This window comes from Atheta coriaria, unplaced genomic scaffold, assembly GCF_025399875.1.
Source record: "Atheta coriaria isolate IRGN ID8LTWV9N9 unplaced genomic scaffold, Caltech_Dcor_3.1 hic_scaffold_3_pilon, whole genome shotgun sequence".
In the NCBI taxonomy this organism is placed as follows: Eukaryota; Metazoa; Arthropoda; class Insecta; order Coleoptera; family Staphylinidae; genus Dalotia; species Dalotia coriaria.
The window spans coordinates 8,781,675-8,804,993 of NW_027045445.1; the positions used below are offsets into that span (position 1 = coordinate 8,781,675).

General features: G+C 38.9%; 1 protein-coding gene and 1 long non-coding RNA gene across 2 annotated transcripts; both read left to right on the forward strand.

The window, feature by feature from the left end:
* Positions 1–1,958: 1,958 nt before the first annotated feature.
* On the forward strand, positions 1,959–9,834 carry LOC135789691 (uncharacterized). Its single transcript, XR_010547637.1, has 3 exons — positions 1,959–3,018; positions 3,084–3,113; positions 9,428–9,834. It is a non-coding gene; the product is annotated as an uncharacterized lncRNA (long non-coding RNA).
* A 1,066-nt stretch (positions 9,835–10,900) lies between these two features.
* sog (short gastrulation) lies at positions 10,901–22,924 on the forward strand. Its single transcript, XM_065317828.1, has 7 exons — positions 10,901–11,471; positions 17,663–17,766; positions 18,176–18,308; positions 19,574–19,636; positions 19,701–21,220; positions 21,281–22,012; positions 22,078–22,924. The coding sequence occupies exons 1-7, from the start codon at positions 11,354–11,356 to the stop codon at positions 22,219–22,221; spliced, it is 2,814 nt and encodes a 937-aa protein (XP_065173900.1). The 5' UTR covers positions 10,901–11,353; the 3' UTR covers positions 22,222–22,924.
* Positions 22,925–23,319: the final 395 nt, after the last annotated feature.

The window sequence follows — 23,319 nt, forward strand, 5'->3', positions numbered from 1 at the left end:
TATGCACGCCCGAATGAAATTAATGTCTAACGTCTACCCGGCGTCAACAATAACGACTTTTTAGTGCCTACAAGATCGATTATCCTCCACAAGACGCCGGGCATCACGTAGAAATATTATAAGTATCATCAAATTCCTGCGGTGGAAAAATAAAACATAGGCAACCAAAAATACACAGAAAATTTATATAAAAATGATGCATTTATAAAATAGTCAAATAGAAATTAACATCAATTGATCGGTATCTCTGGTATTGAATCGCGCGTACGCGCTTCCACTTTCAATTAATTTAAAATCATTGCTCACATTAATTGCTCAGCGATTACCTCATCGCCGAATATAAAATAATCGCGTGCACGCTGCAAAACTGCTTCATTCATTCGTAGATTGTTTGTGTTTTGTTCACGACGGCTTGAAACACACTGTAGATTTAATAATACCACGCCTTCTCCCGCATGTATCGCCACAATGTTGTAGCAAGTTCGAGTTTATTGCTTAGTTTGAACATTACGATTATTATCGACTTATTGCGATCGCGCAGCGCAGTGAAATTTGCATTTCTAATGAAATTTATACCGACTACATTGTCTACATATTGTCAGTGCGCGCGCCACAACGTGCACGGAATTTGTTATTATTAATAACCGATTACAGTTTAAACAAAAAATCGTATTTGAAGTCGCTTTGAAATGTGCATAACTTTTACGATTGGCAATATTCGCAAAAAGCTCGTAAAATATGCGTAAAATGCGCCGCGCATGACACACATTTACTTTTAAGTTTCGATTTGTATTAACGCATTGAATTCGCGTCCGAAATTTTGTTTAGATTTTTGTATTTTGAGGACGCACACTTAACATTCTTTGAGCGCCGCCATTGACACTGGACGTCAGCGATGTTATAAACAAAACATGCAGGAACATTTTATGAGCGTGATTCAAGCAAAACTATACTATAACAGTGTTGCAAATGTCTAAAAAAGGAAATTTTTATGATAAAATATTTGACATCTGTCAAATATAACATAACCTAACTTTTAAGCTTTGCGTTTACTTCAATGTAGAAATACTTACTTACTTACTTCTGCGTAACATAGTATTTTATTTTATGCGAGCGTCTCTCAAGTTAGATATCCGTGTGGCGCCTGCCGCCTTTGGGCGCCATCGAGCTGTGCGCCGGCAGCCGCAGGATTGCAACACTATCTCGGCGGCTGGTCGTTGCTGGTTGTTGCTTCTTGCGAGTTGTTGCACTCGATGTGCCCACAATGTGCAGGCCTGTAGGCTAGCAGACGCGCAGCCGGCCGGCCTACGCCAGAACATTACGTTCATGCACACAAAAACGACAAAAAACAGAAACAAAACCAAGTTGTGCTGAAACCGACAGCGGCGCAAGTTCAAGCTGCACGCTGCACGTTTCTGAAGATTTTCGACGCCTTCCTGTGATTACTCCTCCGCCGAATGATAGTTTTCATTGCACGTGACAACAAAGATCAGATAGACACAAATTTAAGTTTAGAAAATTTAAGTAATTTTGTTTTGTTTTATAAAACAGATAAATGTATTTTTGGTTGCCTATGTGTATTTTAGTTCAAATCAGCTGCAAACGGTGGCGCTGCAGTTATTTTAAGTCGAAAAAATTGAAATTTAGGTGATTTATAAGCGAAAATTGTTGAATTTAATGGAAAAATGACTTTTTTTCTGTTTTATAAAACAGTTTAATGCATTTTTGGTTGCCTATATATAATTTGCTTAATTCAGCTACAAACGGTGGCGCTACAGTCAATTTAATTCGCAAAAATTGAAATTTAAGTGATTTTTAAGCGAAAATTGTTGAATTTCACTGAAAAATTACTTTTTTCCTTTTTATAAAACAGTAAAATGTATTTTTGGTTGCCTATATGTCTTTTAGTTCACTTCAGCTAACAAATGAAATATAATATATTAATATAAATACAATAGAAATCTAAGCAATTTTTAAACAAAAAATTCTTGAATGTAGTAAATTTCTTCTTAGTAAATGCTTCTTAGTATTCCTACACTACAAGGTGTCATGCATTGTATCTGTTACACCATTGTAGGCATTTCGCAGTCAATGAGTCCGAGGGTGAAAAGTGTGAAGTAGTGTCCGGACAGGATGTCCAGCCGAATGGCGCGCGCTTTTGTGCGTCTTCGCTGTAAACGAAGGTATAATCGACGCGGAGGCGCGCACAAAGCCAGGCCCCCCGAAGAATAAAAATGTGTGAATGGCGCGCGAGAAGCTGAATGAATCCCGAGAGCCCGACACACGGCTGTAGCGAACGCTGCGAAGAATGAAAAGGTGGCGCCGGCAAGTCCACGAGCACCAACTGAGCACACACGCAAGACACAACGGTTTTACTTAGACTATTACCAACGAATGCGCGCCATTGTGTTCGATTTTTCCAGCGCATTCCTAAACACTGTGTAACTGTGTAACTACTATGCAGAACAACATGACAACAACAGAAAAAAAAAGAAGGAGAACATTGGTGTGGTGCATAATCTTACTTTTTGTTCATATGAAAAACGTGCGTTAATTAAACGGGTCTTCACTCAGAGCGACACTTAAGACGCTTCGAATTCTTAAAGCGTTAAACTGTCGAGGTGCGAGATGGTAATAATGGTATCTCGGGGCATCATCGCATCTCATCTTGCATCGCAGCGGTGTGAGCGGTGAGAAATGCGTGGCATATCGACCGGGGGCAATCAACACATTCCACGAGGACGAGACACGCTCGCCATTGAAGAAAACTCGATGGAACTCTCTTGCATTGTGCGCGCGTCGTACCCACGTTGAGGCTTCGCTTCTTTGGTGCCTATCGCACCATCGGGCGCGCATCTTTGATTAACGATTTTGTATGCTTTCAGAGCAACGCGCCGGTGTACCCTTTACCGCCCGCGTGTGTCCGAAAAGGGCATCGTGAAGACATTCCAAGACGTTTAACGAATTTTTCTGTTTCAACTGATATGTCCGAGTGATAAACGACAAGCCAAGAAATAAGTAAAAACCATTTCGGGGGAGTTTTTTTTTTGTGAATATTGACCAGATGTTGTGAATTATTGCAGAAAGTCAGCAACCAGCTTTACCAACCGCAGGTAAAAACGAGTTTAAGGTGTCGCACGACACCGCGAATAAAATATGCAAATGCGCACGACGGCGAACATGAGTGTCCGCACGTTTTACACGCCCGTTTAGTGTCCCACTGTTCGCGATTTACAAAACGCTTACAAGACGACAACCACCTTTTTTTATTCATTCATAAACACATGCAAAACATTCAACTCGCTCCGCAAAACACAGAAACACAAGTTTTATTCGCTGAAAAACTAGATTTTACGACGATGGTGGCGCCATCATTATATCGAGCATATTTCACATACGATTAGAGTTAAACACGCTCATTAATCGCGCGCGCAGACGAATTTTACGACCTGCGTCACATTGCGTAATGTCAGCCGCACATAACCTCAAACATACGCTATGACATAATCGATTAAGTGCACACTTGACAGATGTCAAATTTGAATATTTATGCGATGCGCCACGGTGTTAATGATGTTGATGCGTTGAAAGGCATGCTCGCACGCTGGAAATGCGCGAAAAACATTTAAAAGCGCGTTATTTATACACGCTACTACCGCGCAACGCAAAATCTAAATAAATATCGGCGCGCGCGAACAGGAGAGAAAAAACACGCGTAAAATTTATACGCCGGCGCGCGCTAATCGCGTGGCGCCAAGCCGACACATAAACATTATTCAATCATAATAAATACATAAACGGCGCGAGCGCAAGCGCCACGCCAGCTCGGATTGGTGGCAATAAGTTAATAATGTCGTTTATTAAATATTTGTAAACAAGCGACAAGTATGTGGGCAAACAACAGGCCTAGAATATACAGAGTGTTCAAGAATTTATTCACATTTACGTAAATTACTTGTATATTTGACTTGCGGTACAACTATCGAACATATAGTTAAAATATTTTTTTAAATTTTGTTTTTTATTGGATAATATTTTTATTTGAGGTTATTTTTAACCTAATTTAACCTTAGTGTATACAAGTGTTCATCCTGATCGAGGAAGAATCGTAAATCACGCATTATGACCGCTGCATCATTTTACGATGATTATTGTAATTTGTGCGGACGCGAGTTGAAATTCGCTATTAAATTTATTATTAAATTTATGCGCGGCGCCCCATGATCGATGAATCTACGTCATCACATTATTATACAATGTGTTTAGTATTAAAACACTAAAAAAAAACTACACTGTACACACTGTATATTTTGTTATGATTGTAATCATAGTGGTCGTTAAAGTGATTTAATAATTTATTTGTTGTTCGATTTATTAAATTAATGGCTACGTAATTGGTGAGTGATCGATGTGTCTGATCGAAAAGGAAAACAATCATTTTCGCATATTTTACAGATGACTATTTATATATTTAGGTTATAATTGAGGTTAGATGTTGTTTGTCACTAGATGTAGCAGTTGTGGTGGGGATAATTAACTTTTTAATACCGCGCGTGTTTGAAATGTGCCCGGGCGCGATTAATAACAATCATTATCGATCGATCGGCGTTGAGGAGCGATTAATAAAACGAATTATAAATTATGTTAATTCCGGCGAGGCGCGAGTGTGATTTATAGCGATGCGCGAGCAAAGGTCGCACCATCGACGATTTATTAACATCCTGAGCTTTCAGTATCCGTACAGGAATTTAAAACTGAGCGAGAAAAAAAAAACTAACACGAACAATAAAATAAAAGTAAATCTTTTGTGGAAAAATTTCGCTCCGGAGATCAAAGTCGGTGAATGTGAAATATGAAAATATTGCTGCGTCAATAAAAGCGCCGGTGTGAGGTTTACGATGTGGCGCAGACCTGCATTAAACAAGGTGTTTGTCGTAAGGCGTTAGAAAAGCGTTATTATTGCCGAAAACCGGGTGGCTCCGATGTCACCAGTTGGAACTTGTCGCCGAAGTGTCTTCGAAATGTCTTCGAAACGAAAGCCCACCTGTTATTCGAAGCTGGCGCTCGAAATTTTATCTCCGCTGCGCCACAATACGCCGTAAAAGGTGTTATATGCGAGCTGGGAATAATAAAAGCGGGCGCAACAAAATATTGAGCTGCACAAAGGCATAAAAGCACCACAAAAGCTCAAGAATTTACGAAATCATTTGAATCAAAGCCGGGAGGAAGCTAAACATTTTCAGAATTGACGAGGATGAATCACGTGCCCTGGCTAATGATTCATAAGTTAGAAAATTAAGTGAAAATTAAGTCATTTCTAGACTTTTCCTACAGGCGTATTAATTGTGTAATTAGTTTATTAGTAAAAAGATGATTTATAGCGTGTTGCGTTGCGCAAGATTAGCGCAATGAGATCGGATCGGGAAAACCGCATCAAACCGAAACTAATCAACGAAGATACGGCTCATTAGAACATTTTAAATAGTAAAAAATTATATTCCATGAAATTTATTAACACTTAAAAAAATTCCATTCGGAATGTAAAATTTTATCAAAAAAATTTTTTTTCACTTTCAGAGAAAAAAATTTTATTTTTTGAGGTTATATTATTGACAGTTTTGATACTTTTGACATTTTTGACAGAAAACATCCTTCAAACACATTGTATGTTTATAATAATTGTTTAGTATGTTTTTTGTGTATTATATTGATAAAACTGATTATAACCGCACACCAAAAATGTTTTACTTTGAAGATTTATTTACGTCTTGACTGGTCGCGTCGTGTCCGTGTGTGGCGCCAGGATCATTAATCCTTTAGCGAGAGAGTGCGAAATCGCGTCGCCGACGAAAAGCACCGCGCAAAAATCGCACAGCCTGCCAATCATTCGTCGCTGGGGCCATCAATAAAAAAATCACACACACCGAAAATAAAAACTCTACAACCGATGACTCATCCGGAAATTAATAAATCACTTGCGTAATTTTCTCACAACTTCTAAGATATCACTAGTAGTTGTAGGTGCAACTGTGTGGATTTGCAATAAACAAGCATAAATCGCGGTCTAGACGCGGCTGCGATTATAAATAACAATAAACCAGATAATAATAAAATACATTGGAAATGTGCACAAATTGTTGCTGCTCGCTTTGCATAAATGCGCGAGCGCGGCGGAAAACTGCACTCACGTATGTATTAATTGGCGTAAGTTACGAGCGATTGTCGCCGCGGAATAATTGCCGATAAACAAATAAACAAACGCGATAGATAAACCAATAAACAATCGGGCATAATTGCGAACACATTGCGGCACACATCCAGCGCAGAGTGCGGTCGTAAAATAAAATGTGCGGGTATAAAAAGTAATTAAAATGTATTTCCTGATTTTTTATCGGTTTACATATGGTTAGAGACGCCATTTTGTATAGAAGAAAGAACCACAGACTTTTACTAACATTCTTTGGTAGAAAAAAGTGTGGGAATGTTCAAAAAGTGGAGTTTTTCATCAAAAAAATTGTAAAAATGATAATTTGGGTGTTTAAAGTAATAGTTTTGCGCACTAGTGCGTAAAACTAAAGTTTTTATCGTAATATCAAGCGAATAATTCACATTTTGATAAATTTGTTTACTAAAAAATGTTTTTTTGATTTTTGAAGCTTTAAAACATTAAAAACAAGTCAAAATCTAAATCGTGTATAAAGTATAGTATTCAACATCAACGTAACATGTCATTTCATGTCGGTTCGAAATAATTTATTATCGATAACAGCATTATGTAAAGTATACCAATGTTGATGACAGGAAAAACCCGAAAAGTTATAAAGCCATTGTTGCGCCCCCGAACACGACTCCCCCAACAGCGCCACTAATCCCTAATCACAGTAGGCGTAATTGAGTAAGTCGTCAGCTCGTAAACGCAGGGAAAACCCATCCCTAGTTCTACTTACCGTCAACATTGCACCCCGCAATAAACACGCATCCAATTTCTAATTCTAATTATTTTTAGAATCGAATATGTTTAGCAGACGAGCAAAAAAAAATCGCGACATATGTGTGTATATATGTAAGTAGAAGCAAAGCAGCGCAGCGCAAACACTAGGGATTAAATTGGCCAAGGACGAGCGCGATCGACATGTCATGTCCCATCCGAGTATACGTATCACGCGAATGTGTGAGAAAACCAGACGTTTGGCGCGAACGACGCTCGTTTTACCATTTATAGCAGCGAATTAAGCGATTACAATGCGTCCGTCGGGCCGTCACTGACACAGCCAGTTATCTGCTACAAAGAAGTGTACAGTAAAAACTTTTTTTTTCTGTATACAAAAGCGGCATAAACGTAAAAATAACATTTTAATGCCTAGGCAGTGAATTTTGACTTTTTAGACGAGGAATAAGAATAGTTATGTGTAACTAGTGTTGCAGTCAAGATGGCGCCGTAAAATGTGCGCATCTTTTTTAATCTGCATGAAAACTGCTCAATTCTCACGCGTGGCATTGGCGTCGCTCTTCAGCGGCCTCGGCCGGGCGGGCGCCGGCCGTTTCATTAAAACAAAGTCGCGATGCCGACGATGCGCGCACACGCATTAATACAGACTTACGCGACTTAATTATTGACAACTACGCGCGGCGCTAATGAACACAACGCAAATTTTATACATTTTATTACATTCAATCAATCATGCTTTTTATTCAATTTTTTTTAGTGATTTTATTTTATGGGAATTTATTACACTCGGTATATTAATCAGTTGTTATTAATTCCGGTAGCAATTGCGGCTGCTGATAATTAGTTCCGCGACGACGCGGAACGGCGACACTTGTGGGGTTCGACGTCGCGACAAAAGATAACCTCAGTTTCTGCAACTTTGTAACTTCCGTAAATCCAGGCGTAACCACCTCTTCTCGCACCCCCTTGTTGGCGTGGCGTGAGGATTACGCATGGCTGTAGTTCGCACGGAAGCTTTTCGGCAGCTTTTCGGAAGCTTAATGCGCTTAGCGCGGCGGAAAGTGAAGCGGTAAGCCGATTAAATTCAGACGGCGTACAAGAAACAATGTTCAATGAGCTTTTCAAAGCTTTTTGTGTTTTTGTGTTTACACGTTTTAATATTTTTTATTCTCTGTGGATATTTTCTTAGAAAATCATCCAATGCGCAGTATACTGATATTAATACATTTTTTCTGCGATGTGAAAAACGTAATAAATAATAAAATTTACTTGGCTCAGTGCTTTTTATGAAAGTTTCGGTTTGTTTGGTGTATTTTTATCGAAATTAAGCGATGATGTGTTCCGGCGACATAATATCTACGCATCTTGTTTGTAGAGAAGAAAAAACGAGATCGTGACTAAGCAGTAGTGAGCTTAGTAAAGTAGGCTTAAGTTTTTTTTTTTTTTGCGGGTAAATCGAAAATATCAAGAGTTTTGCGTTGTGTGTACTAGGTAGTGTCTGGCGTAAGAGAAAAATCGCATCGGTTGCCAAGCAAATTGGCGAAAAATCACGCCTATCGAGGATGATTTGTGACCGCGCATCGGGCATCAAACTTCAAACGCTACAAGAAGAAAATGATGCCATACTTTGCTTAAAATAAGTTTAAGGTCATGGGAACACTTGCGTATTTTTCACATAAAATTAATAGGTAATAGGATAACATGAAAATATGGAAAAATTATAAAAATTGAATTTTCAGAGTTTTTTTATCGAAAATTTTGATTTTTTTGGATGAAAATTATCAAATATTATATTTTTTTCTTTTAAAAAAATATGGAAAATGATTGGTGATTGAAAAACTTTAAGAAAATTTGATTTTTTTAACAAATTTTGATTATTTTCATAAATTTTTGGAAAATTTGTGATATTTTAATATTTTTCATGTTTTTCTCACAATTTTTTAAATATTGAAACGAAATACCTTAATGTAAATTCAAAATTCAAATCTTTTTTGAAAAATTAATTTTCTTCTTTTATTTTGTAAGTAATTAAACATGAAACTCATGTAAACACTTTTACAAACGCATTTTACCCGCGATAAAAATACTCTGGCAGTAAATAAAGTTGAGTTTGTAGGTGAGTCGTTCCAAGTGAGAAAAATGAAAAATCATACGACGAGAGGTGTGCACGCGACTTATTACACGTATCGCCGCGTGCGATTAGTGAAAGTGCAATTATTTCGGAATTTAGAAGGCGAACGAAACGAACGCAGCGCGGAATTGCAATCTGCAAAGGAAACGGCACTTTTCATACACACGCCGTCCACAAATCGCCACACATAAAAGAAATTCATCAAACCACATTATTTCCCAATTAAAATTTCCACGAACACATTGTAGATATCAACGTAAAATGCTCGCTTGTTGCATAAGCATGTCGCGCTGTCGCGCAGCGCAATTAACGAATAACTTGATAAGATCAATTATTGAAAAATGTAGTTTTCAGCTTTTCCAACATCGCATTCGGATCGAGAAAAAATTGTTTGTTTGTTAGAATGGGTACTCCACACGACTCGATGACTTTTATCGCGGCTTGTTTTTGTTTGCCATGGCAAACATTAACGTTTTCTCGTAAAAGTTGTAAACCAACGAAGTAGGAAAGTCAGGTGGGTTGTTGTTCGAGAGCCAGTTTCTAAGCGGATGGGAATTTCCCAGGCTTTACCCGGTAGCGCTGTAATTGTCGAATTCAAACCAAACGCATCCCCTAAATGCCTAAATATTTAAGCGCTGTAATCCGTGCTTTAATACCGTGAACAACGCATACCGCGCAACTTGTAATAATAATCATAAAACCCGCTGCTAGATTACAAGATGCAAATAATTAGATTTATTTAATATTTATGTTGATAGGGTTGAAATTATAGCGCCCGGGAAAATACACACATTTTTAATTGGTTAATAGATGATTTATCGTAATGTGAAATGTTTAGATGCATTAAAAAGTTGGAAAGTTGTGAGATAAAGTTATAAATAAATTGTATGTAATTTGTTAATTCATAAAATAAGCAACTTTGATAAGTTACGAATGCGTAATCAGTGTAAAATAAACAAAGTCGCTGATTTATGAGCTTTTTGCAAGCTCATTTCCATGAATGTTGTAATAAATAGAAGAGTACATAAAATTTACTAACAATATAGTAAATACATAAAATGTTTCATAACATAAACAGTTTTGCTATAATTTGCGGAATTTTAAGTGGATTTTAAAGTTTTTTACGTTCAGGAAGTGAAAATAATGTTTAATATTTTAAATATTTATACATTTTATAAATTCTAATTTATTTATAGGTATTATTACATAATTTAATTCATTTTTATTTGTTACTTTAGAAAATATTTACGTTTTGCTGAAAAATAATTTTTACAAATTTTGAAGTCAAATAACTCCGAAACTATTAAAAATATTTTAATTTTGTAAATTGCATATTATGTAATATTTAATTATTTATATTTGTGGAAATTTTCAAGTGATTTGAATGATTATTTTACGAGATATTTGAAAATTTATAAACACTTTCAAAAATCGAATTCTAAAGAAATGATGCACATCCAACTTTGGAGCGCAATAACGCTTAAAATATTTTAAATATTTAATTTGCGTAACAGCCATGCGTTGTATTGCTATTTAAGGAACATTCACCATAAATTTGGTCAAAATTTATCCAACACTTCGCAAAATATTCCCATTTTTCCAGAACCTTTCCAAATCAAATAAAACTGAAAATTTACGACGATTTTTCCAACTTCCAATGAAAGTTTCCGCAGTTTATCGAATAGTTTAGCAACATTTGATGATTTACACCCTGAAAACAGATTTGCAACGAGTACTTAGCAGTAAGTAGCCGCGCGTTGCGTTTAACGCAAGCAGCACTTGCGCGCGTTTCGCACGCGTTTGTGGGTGCGCGGCGCTTTGGCGGCCGGGGTGGGGGTCGGCGTCGTAGCGCATTTAGCGGCGGGCGGCAAGCCGAGAGCGCTCAGTCTCGCACGCACCTCATCGTCGGTTCGACATTAACAACAAACATTCTCACACGGATCACGTACCGACCGCGCTGTGTACACGCGCGCACCTCTCGAAATTCAGTGCGCGACACTTTTGTCAAATTTCCAACCCTTAAACATCATATCATCTCAGTGTGATTGGTATTCAACAAGTGCAGCAATCAATTTGTGCGTGCGATTAAACCCAACGAGCGAAAACGCGAATCGACTTAAGTAAAGTAAAACACATAGTGGTGTGGTGGTGGTGAACGATGAATTGAAGTGCTTCCTGCGTGCGACGTGGATTTCACCTCTCGATAGAAACGTCGAGTTTCCGAGATCCGTACCGATTAGCTCGTCGCTCGCTGATATTCGAAACCACACACGATGGCGATGGCTGCCACCGTTGTCCTGACGCTGTTCGCGATCCTCGCCGCCGTCACGGCGCGCAGCAAAAGTCCACTCATCGACGAGGCCGACACGCGGATGGTGAACAAAGCTGCCGGTAAGTGACTTAAGGCTCTAAAATTATCGCGCAGCGGACGCGAAATTATGACAAATAAAAAAACTAGGCGCAATGTAAATAAAAATGAGATAATCAAATATTTATGTACACGCTGGCAATGAGGCGCGTAAGCGGTGACTTTGGCAGGCGGGAAATTTATGTATGTCCGCACCTGCGAAAACTTATAAAAAACCGTACAACTTGCGCTACACTTGAGATATTTCATTTTTGTTTGAATCTATGTAAAGATCACATTATCCCCGATAATTTTTGGCTTCTATAAAATTTTAATAACTTTGATAGTTTAGGAAATATTTGACTTTGAAAAATTTCGTCCTTAATTTTTTTCTTAATTATATAAATCATCATAACTCAATAACTAATCGACATAATTAATTTCTATAAAAAGTTTTGGATTGCTTGGAACCCGGACTAAATTTTTTGTCTCTATAAATATTTTGATATTGTCATTATTTATCGAGTTATTCGATGTTTTCGTATACAGGATATTCTATTTCGGTGGTATTAGTCATATTTGGCACTTTTTGGCTTTGGGTTGCGTAACCGCGGTTGTAAACACACGCACACCGCCCAAAAAAAGTGTCGCACCGTCTGCCGCGGAAAATAGGTCGACTTTCCTTCGCTAAGACGATGCGTCACGGCGCGAATAAATCGTAATAACAATTCCGTGTTGCGCTTGCTTTTTTCCCTTCGGTTTTTGTCGCGCGCTCAAAAATCAACAAAACAGATGTCGCCGGTCGTCCTTAAACAGTGCGAAACCTTGGCGCAAGGTTTTTCACTTGTGTGTCATTGCATGTGTATGCGTATGTTGTGTTTTATCGCATAGAAATTCGCACGAAAAATGATCAAATCAAAATTTAGGAGCGGCCGAGCGGCACATAGCAGTGGAACGACCTCGATAGGCGTCGCGACGCGCTTTTAGCGCACGCACATGCCGCCAAACTCAAATAGAAATGCGTCGCGACGCGCCGACACTATAAATTGTTCGCGCATCACATTGCGCGGATGCACTTAAGTCACTTTACTCAAATATCTATACAGTGTGTTCATAGAATCACACATTTATATAATAAATGTTATATATTACACTTAAGTCATATGGCTTAAGTTGTCTAAAGTTACTTAAGTCAGATGTCTGAAGCAAGATGAAAATTGATCGCGTTTTGTGCACAATTTCATAATTCAAGACGCGAAAAAAATGTTTTTTCGCATGAATTGCGAAAAGTTGTAATTTTGTACGTCGACGCCAGGGATTAATTAATGGCTTACGCAATGATGCGCTTGTGAATCTATGTGTGTGTCGACGTATCGAAAAAGCGAAATCGTTTAGCGTAGCACTCGCGGCGCCACATCGCTATTCGTGGGTCGTAAAAGTGCGCTTATTTATAGAAACCCGGCGTGGCGTGCGTCCGATGCGCTCGTTCCTCGTGTGCGCGCACGGTTAAGTCTCTTCGCTCGTATGGCCACCCTGCCGGCGCTAACTTTGCAACGCGAGACAATTGTTTCTCACACGATGTTTGCTTATCACCCGACTGCGCGCTCGACTTCGATAACAATCTATCAATAGGCGATAATGTAGCGTCGAAGATGATAACGTATTTACGTTTTTCGCAAGGTAGCCACGATTGGAAATCTCAAATATAACGTAAATAACAAATTAAAATACAAAAGATTTCAAATTGAATTAAATTATGATTAGGTTAGGAATTATTTTAAGAAAAGAAAAAAGAGAATAATATTGAATCCCTACTAATATTATAAATGCGAAAGTCCTGATGTTTGTTACACTTTCACGCAAAACCTACTTAACTGATCATCATGAAAATTTGTACACATATTCTTAGTGGTCCCCGAATGGTTATAGGCTACTTTTTATTTAATAAAAAAAATTATTTTTTAAATAAAATAAAGAAATTGTTTAGCCAATAATACCTCTGCATCTGACTATTTGACTACTTTAACGCCATCTAGCATTCCAGCAATGAAGCTCAAACCTAAGTACTATAGTACCATCACACTGTATTATCACACTGTATTACCGACAGCTACGTCAACATCAAATCCAATTGACTACACTATGGAGACTGTACACTATACTTCCATAGACTATACTTTCAGCCATTTTAAACTACCCGCCATTCTACTTCATTGTTACTTCTTCTGTGTCTACAGACGCGTACGGAAGCAACTTCATTATTTTAGATATTCGCGAGCGAAGCCGCGGGTTAAAGCTAGTTATGTATAAATATTTATCAAATTGTAGTTTTTTAATATATACAGTGTGTGTTAATTAATTTTTATGACTTAATTATAAATATTATTGTATAAATCACACATCACGTGAAAGGTAATTTTATCCTTGCTAAAATAATATCATTGATGATTAAATATCTTTATTTGTTTATGTGTTACGCGATGTTTTGATACTTGATGTACTTCACGATTGTATAAATATTTATAATTTAATTAATTATCAAATTTTTCCAATTTTCTTATTTTATTCTCAAAATTAGGACTTTTTAAAGCTTTTTTTCATTGATATTCACGATTTATTCAATTTAAAATTGAAATAAATTATTTTTTGCAATTAAATATTAATCTATTAATACAATAAATAGATTTACAGATAATTACATCTCATAAAATGATATCTAAGCTACTATTGCACAATTTTCATTTATTATTTTCTTTAAATTCAATTTTTTCATTCATTTTTTAATTAAAATTCATTTTTCAACCCTCAATATCTATAATAATTATATTCCTACTTATATAATTCTAATTCTATATAATTTCGCGTAACAAACAAAACAATTCGATTACGATCGATGTAAACGTACTCGAAACGCGCCTTCTATGAAATTGCGCGATGATCTTGAACTCTCTTTTATGAGCGCGCGGCGGGCACATTAAATCTGTAACGCACCCACATGCCGCTTTGATTCTCCGCATCGCGCCTCGTTGTCGCCGATTCGCGAATCTCTAATTCGACAATCTCTTCCAAAAGCGACGCGCGGCCATTGTTGTCGTTGCGACAATGTTCGCGGAAACAGCGCGCAGCGCGCACGTGTCGCGCATAATTAATCAGGCATTCATTGAAATTACCGATCGCGTGCATTGACACGAAACGCACAAGACATAAATTCAATTTAATTTATTAATAATGCTTTAGATGATTTGCGCGTGGGACGTGTATAAACCATATATAAAGTTTATTATGTTTTCGAACATATTGTATATAGAATTGTGCCGCCGACGCGTCGGGTTCTACTTCGATATGTTCAATGACACTTATAATTCAATATGTTTTCAATAAATCGAATAAAAAGGTCGCGCGAGTGTGCAATATACACTTAGTTTAAAGAAAATCATAGGGAAATTTAATTTAAGCACGAAAAAGTTTTGAGATTGTGCGGTTGAAAAAAGTGGGCGTCGTTTTACGCCGTTTTTGGCTGAAATTACACAACGCACCGACGCGCATCTCTCCGACCATATGGTCGACGTCCTGACCGCCAAAGGCACACATGCTCATATACACTCTGTGTGTGCGCGTGTGTTAAAACTGGATTTAACCTCAAAATTTGCGCGATTTCGATTGTTCTCGAGTGTGTGGGAGGTGCAAATCGCGACTTTCTGCCACGGTGTGACTTTCTTTTCTTCGCCTTTTTCGTCATTTCGGGCGAGCGCTGAGGAAAAGGAAAAAGGGTCGGCGTATGTGTGTGATACTTGTTGCATCACGCCGTCGCCGCATACGTCTTCTTGACGCGGCTTATAAGGAAGAAGCCCCCACGGAAGTGTGTCTCCACGCACGCTCGCGCGTATTTAGGCTACGAGTGCAGATGGTGCACTCGCCAAGGAGCTGAAGAACGCCAAAATGCCAAATTAGGCAGAAGAAATCTTTTGCTCTTGGAAATTGTTTCATGCTTTCGCAAATGGTCACATAGAGGGAGCTGGAGTTGGAATTATCAAAAAAATTTTTAGAAAATTAAAAAAAATTATTTATTTTAATTTCTAGAGGTTTATAAATAAATATAAGATAATTAACAATGTAGATGTTGTCAAATTTTGACAATGTTTGTAATTATTTGATAATATTTTATTTTTGGTGAAAAAAATTTAAAAATAAAATTTATCAACTTTCGATAGTAATATTTTAATCATATAATATATCAAATTGAAGCCACTTTAATCTACTATAAGCTGATATAAATTTAATTTAAATAATTTTATTTGTTTAGAAGAAACAAACATTTTTATACTCCGATGCATTTTTTCTTTTCTGTTGATGTTAGTTTTTTGATGAAAATTTTTGCCATTATTAGCATAAGTCGACATCACGCGCAGCACAGCTCCCAGTCTGGCTGCCGTGGCTGTTGTTTATATTTAGCCGCAATATTAATGGCGGTCAGACGCCTCGGCTGCAACTACTCGCAACTAGTCGCGCGGCGCAACAGGCGAAAAACATTACGCTGATTTACAATTCGTTGCCACCGTGCCACCAGTGTCGCGCACGCGTTTCTTCGCGTGCGCGGTTATGCGTTATTTTTACAAGTAATAAAACGCGGGGCGTCGCGACGCCGCGCAAAAATTTGCGCCCAACAAACGCCTAGCGAATTAGACTCGCCGCGCGGCGTCAGGTCATTAAACTTGCTGGCGGGCCGCGAAATAAATCAGGAAGCCAATCGGGCGTTTTACGCGCTTTTCACACATCGATTTTTTCGCAATAAATTTTCTCTCGCGCGCACACTGCGAAAACAATTTTACTTTGAGCGTTAAACGCGTTTTTCGCCGAAATAATAAATCGATGAGTGAATTCGAAAAGAATTTATATCCGCGTTGTGGAATTCTTTTTTTTTTTTTTTTTGGGAGAAAAATGTCGGTTACGTTTTGCTTAGTTGAATTATCTAATGACGTCCGTTGATGACTTTATATCGGCATTGAATTGCTGCCAGTGTGTGAGGTGTAACTCGCGACAATTTTTCGCGCGACTTCCTCACATCACGCGCGCTCAATGAACGCGTAAAATGGCAGCGTGCACGGTTTCACGTCGGCCCAAACAAAGCCCACCACCGAATGACCGGCTCGAAGCGTTTTAATTTAGATCTGACCTTTCTCAATCAATCCGTCCATCAGCGGCGGTCCGGCCGCCGGCATACAGTGCGTTTTTACCGAAGCCGGGGGGCGAGCTAATGTGGATTTGTGTGTGTGTGTGCGCGCGATGATTGGTTTCGCGCGCGGCAATTAACATTAATTGCGGATCGGGACCGGGCAGACATCATGTCGCGGGCCGCGAGCTCTCCGCGCATTGCGTCATCGCGTGTGCATCGCGGCGCGCGACATGTGACATCCAGCTCGCGCGCGAAATGCGCTTAGTCACGTTTCCCATGTGCGAAAACTCGATTCGCTATTTTATTTTTATGTTTTTCATCTTGACCAGTTTTCATTTGACTTTGGTTTATGACAGGTTTATTGTGCGCTGTTTTTGACAGCGGGGACATTTTTATTGCATTTTGATGCATCTAAAAACAGATCAGGTTATGATTTCATCTTAATTGTCAAAATTTTTAGGTTAAATTACGTTTTATTTGACATGTTAGATAATTTTTGTAGAAATTGTCAATTTATTTCAATTTTCTATTAGTTTTTTATACGTTTTTATGCATAATTTAGGTTATAATTGTGACAGCAACGCCATCTTGGTGTCACTTTGTAGAAAATTGAATTATATTTCTATTAATGTCAATAATTTTATGAAATAGTAGATATTTTCATATATATTTTGGGAAAATATGACGACTGCTTTAGTACGCTGTAAATTTTCCAAAACTGTTTGCGTACATTTTGTTTGATAGCTCTGGTTCTAATTTTGACAGCGGCGCCATTTTAGTGCTAATAAGTAGCGACTTAAATTGCCTTTCTAAAAATATATAACTTGCAGACGAAAATATTGCAATAAAGCTGATATTTGTTGATAAACTTCTAAATATTTTTGTTATCCTACAATTTTTCCAATCAATTTTAATACATTTTGTTGGATATCTAAAGTTCTATTTGAGGTAGCGACACCATATTGATATCATTTTGTAGATAATTAAACAACCTTTCATTTGATGCATTATTTATTTTAAAATTCAGCTTAAAAATATAATTTTCTCTGCTTTTTGTTACAGAATGCGTATTTGGAAGTCAAATCAAGGACCTCGGCAGCTCCTGGATCCCAGACCTGGGCCCCCCGATCAACGTCCTTTACTGCACCCGCTGCGAATGTGTCAAAGTAAGCATACATCCTCGCCGCACACACCTTTGCGCGCGTTTCGCTGATATTTATCGATAACGCCGCGACTGTCGGTTGTTGTTGCGCTCGCCGGCGCGCAAGAAGTGTCACGCGCGCAGCGCACGGCCCCACACGCACACAATGCAGAACTGGTTTTCTCCATTTGGTCCTTCTTTTCGCGCCGCCGTGGCTTTTCTATAAATACGGGCGCTTTATAGGCGCGCTCCTTCGCGGATTCGCGGGGCCGGCGCGCCGGCGGGCGATGTGTGTTAGCAGTCGCCTTCGACGAAATAAAACCCGACTAGACCAGACGCCGCAGAAATAGAATTTATATTTTCGAGATGCGCGCCAGCACCCAGCGAGAGATAATTGGACTAATTTGTTTTTGTTTCTTGCGTGACTCTTTCAGACGCAGCGGAAGAAGCGGATCGTGGCCCGCGTGCAGTGCAGGAGCATCAAGGAGGAATGCCCGGAGCCCACCTGCGCCGAGCCGAAACTAGAGCCTGGCAACTGCTGCAAGACGTGTCCCGGCGAACCATCCAGTAAGTACTTAATTCTCATATAGAAAATAACTTGATTTGCCGAAATTCGAAATCACGAGCGTGATGCGCATGTCGCATGGCTTGTAAATAGCCGCACGACGACGATTCGGATCCGTATTTACAAGGTTATCGAGATAAGCGGGCGTGCGCTCCGTCGGGAGTGGAAAAAAGTGTGAAAGAACGAGGAATACGCCGTAATAACATTCGCGGCTGGCGCCTGGCGTGCGCGCGCTCCGTCTCGAGACCGCCTGCATGCATTTATGTGCATTACGCTTAGAAGAGAGTCAGTCGGTCGACGCGATACAGATAGTTCTCGTGAGATCAGACCTACATTACGTATTTGTGCACCGCGCAGATAGAATGCGGGCGCGCTTCGCGTAAATATTATCCTGCTGGCAGACATGCCGCACATGCATAACCTCAAAATGCATCACTCTGATCTTTTTCGTGATCGTTTTTCCCTCCTGAATGCTGCTTGTTTTGACGCCGACGACGAAAACGGTTACGAGTGATAAGCAGACAATAAAATCATTTATATTATCCAACGCCAGGTTTACTATATTTCCGAGTTTGTTTGCGCCACGAGTTTTATTTACCCGTGTCATCGACTGGCATCATCCAAACAAAATTTGAAACCGAAACTATTTTTATCTGTTTGACGATTAATTACGCCGATAAGAAACCGGTTACCAGTACATTTTAAACTATATTTTATTAGAGAATTAAATAAGGGTTGATTTTAAGTTGGATTTATCTCGGTTACCATAAAATTTGTGCGATATTTTATTTTTTACGTTTGAGATGTGCTTAGCGTAATAAGTGTCGAGTTATGCACTTCTAAAAATAGTCCGTTAGCGAATACAATATATGCGATGCAAACGCGTCAGATTTATTGCCGTTTATTGGCGGATCGGGAGCGAAATCTCCGCGTGCGCCTTGCACTTGAACGCACTTGACTTGTTTGTAGTCATGCCGCCATTTTGTGAGCGCTTGACGTCAGCCCCGAGAAAAAAGGTTAAATTTCATTTTCGTGAAAATTTTTTGAGTACTCGCATGCCGGGTGTGAATCCGAAACTATTTCAAGGGCACACGTCGTCGACACACGAGACATGTCTCGTAAAAATAGCCGCGAATTCGAAATAAAACACAGAGAACAAATGAACGCGACAGCGTCGAGACGCATTGCTTAATTACCGATTCCGCAAAAAATGTTTTAGACCACAGCGAAACTTTTCAATGTCTAAGATTTATTTTTGTTATTTCAGACGAAGCATTACAGGATATTATACCGAAAAATGTCGCTGAGGAAGAAGAAAAAAATTCCAAACGTAAGTTTTTTATATTCATTTTTTAAATTTATGATTTTTCTAAATTTTAAATTTTTTAAAATAGATTATGCTGCGTTACTGACTGGACGTTCATCTCTAGTCCTACGTAATGATGACAACAAACCAATCCCCAATGACAATAAAAACAATGTCGTCGCCACTGGACGTTTCAATTTCCACAGGCGCAGCTTATACTACTCTTTCTACATCTCCGACCGAGCTGCACGTCCATACCGTCTACAATTCGTAGACCCAGACGCAAACATCCTCGAAGAAATCACCCTGAGTGAAGCTGGCGGCTCTGTTAACAGCGTTTATCAGAATGCGACGCGTAAAGTGTGTGGCGTATGGAAACGCCTCCCACGTGACTACCGCCGTCTCTTGAAAGATGAACGCCTTTTCGTGGTCCTCGTATGGGGCGCCACTAATGAATTCATGTTGAGTGGACAGATCAAACGCTACGCAGCCTTGGATACAGAACTTTTTAGTTCACTCATGGAACCAGCTCCGGGTACAACCAGCATGCAAGGCGCAGGTGGTACCGGAATCATCTACACCAGCACTTCTTTGACTCCGAGCATCCACGTGGCGATTGTATTCAATGGTTTATTCGAAGCGAATGAAACCAAGGATGTCCCTGTTGAGATCACATTGATGGACGAGCGTAAAATTCCTATTTTAAAGGAGATAAGAATTGTGAGTAAACCCGCTTTGGATTTGAATTTGGTGGAGTTGAGTACGGTTGTGTCAGGACCTGATCTACGGTCATTGACAAGAGGAAGGTTATTATTGACAGTCGCTTCTCTATCACGACCACATTCATTGAAGTTGGTTGGTAATATCATGACGAAAACCACTTGTGAGTTGTTTCAAACGTTGTTGGTACCACCTCAAGGTGACACCACTGGACTTGCCTGGATGTACCTGAACAATGAAGGTTATCTAGTCTATAATATCCAAATCGATGGTCTAGGGCATCAGAAACCCGACCTTATTGTATTATCAGATATGTCTACTAAGAGAAAAGTTGAATTATTGGATATCACTTCTTCATATCACAATGGCTGGGCTAATGGTACCCAGGATAAAATCACGCCAAAGATTATCGAACCGTTGTATTCTGGTAATCTGTGGGTGAGTGTTGCAAAGGGGAATTATTCCATGACGAAAGGTAATTTTACAATGGCGAAAGGGAAATTGGTACCTAAGTTGGTAGCTGATGCTAGAGATGCACCTGCGCCGATTTTATTAAGACGGGAGAGTAATGTACCCTCTAGTGCAGTGGGATTGGCTTGGATTAATGTGGATAACATGTGTAATTTACATTATGATGTTACTTTGAGTGGATTGGGACATCCGGGACCTTTGGATGTGTATTTGGAGATGTTACCAATGATTGCACCTGGAGCACCGGTTATTCCAAGACATTTGGGGGAAATTGTTGGTGGTAACTTGGATGGTTCCACCAATGATATTTTACGTCGTGAGGAACTCAGACGGTTGGATTCGGGTGTTGCGTTTTTGAAGATCAAGGATAAATCGAGCAGGCATAATCTTACATTGCTAGCAGCTACCTTAAAACAAGTAAGTTTTGATTTTATTCTTATTTAATAATTTACTAATTATTTTTTATTGTTTTCATAGATTAAAGTGCCAGCGACTTGCCTACCACAATTGACAGATGACAATAACGTAGGTCTTTCACATCTCGACGCCAATGAAGACAACATGGCCCAAAATGGTGGCGATTGCTTCCATGGTGGACGATTCTATACAGATGAAGCCTCCTGGACATCAGCGTTAAACCCATGCGAAATCTGCGTTTGTAGAAATGGACAAATCAAATGCGATACAGCAAAATGTCCCCCTTTAAACTGTCCCAATGGACAAAGACTCCATCCGGGTGATTGTTGTCCAGTTTGTATTGACAATGATGACTCCTTTAATGATGACAACACACCACGCAGATGTCAGTTCGGTGGTCGAACATACGGTCACGGAGCTCGCTTCCATCCATATCTTATTCAAACAGGTTTTGATGAATGCATATGGTGCACGTGTAAAGCCACCCGCAACGAAACCGAAGTACAATGTGCACGTATCCAAAACGAAAAGTGTTGCCCAACGTGTAACCACCCTGCAGTGGTGGATTCAATGAATGGCAGTATGATTGGTGACCGACCCAGAGACGCATTCGCTCATCATCGACCACATCATGATCCCATACAGGAAACTAAACTACGAGCGGCGAAGATTATGTCTGAAGGTGGATGTGAAAACCCTAATGATTCATTACAACCCTATAAGAATCAACAGGTTTATCATCCTGTCATTGCCAGCCTGGGAGAATATAAATGTGTAACGTGTAAATGCGATGTAAGTATTAAAAATTCAAAACTCTTATAGATTATGATGTTAATTTTGATTGTTTGATGTTACAGAAAGGCGTTACAAAATGTGAGCGACCACAATGCACGAGAGAAATGTGCGATAAATCCCGCAAGGCGCGCAGAGTCTGCTGCAAGCGTGATTGCATACGCTATCGACATAAGAACAAGAATCAGCGCGCGAAAGGCATCAGATGATCGAGCGACGCCGTAAATATTCCTTCTTCGATTAAAACACAACGTGTTTGATTCGTTCAACACGTCGCAGCGGCCGGGTGACTGTTTCAATATGGCCGCCCTTGCGCTGTTGGTATTTGTTCGCGGGGGCGCGCGCGGACGCGCTAGCGTATACATTATACACACTACGATATGTTATTGTTTTAAATTATTGAAATCAAACCAAAGAAGACTGATATGTAACGATGTAAATGTAACATTTAACTTAATTACGAGTTAAGCGGACGACACACGCACAGACACAGACCCACACACACACAAACACACACACGGCGAGCAGCATGCGCGATTATTTATTTTTTATATTATGTATATCTTTTATCCAAAATGCCCTAATGTTAACTATTATCTTTTAACTTAACTTTTGGCGGATAATGAGGTGGATGTGTAGGAGGAGGATGAAAATTGGCGGCGATGGTGTTTGTGAACGACACGCGCCGAAATTGTTTATAGTATTTAAACACTTTGTATAAAACGACACTCTCTGTTATTTAAATTGCTAAGTCGGTATATTTGATTGCGGCTCTGCGTCTCTTTATGAAGAGGATCGTATATTGTACATAGGCAAACAAAATCGAAAAATGTTTCATGTATTCTGTATTATTTGTATTTTTTAAATGTCTCTTATTACTTACATTAAATTATAAATCTAAACATTTTAAAATATATTGTTTTCTTTTAAACTTGCGAGAAGTACTCTAAATTATCATTTTATAAAAATGTTTAAAAAAAAACGTAGGAAATGCTTTGTATTTTCTGTCAAATTAAAGTAATTTGAGGTTTCTCACTGTTCAAAAGTAGATAAAGAGGCACTTTACCAGTTGTATACTTTCTTAATATTCAAATACATCATATAAATATAAAAATATTTATTGATTAAAATTACAACGTGATTTTTTGGATTTACAGGTTTTTTTGTTGAGTTTAACATGTTTCGCCCAGAGGGCATCTTCATAAAAAATAACATGGATTACGTATTCACCAAAGAAAGTTATAAAAATACATCATATTTAGCTCTAAAATGCGCTTTAAAATGTCGATTTTAGCTAAATTTCATCT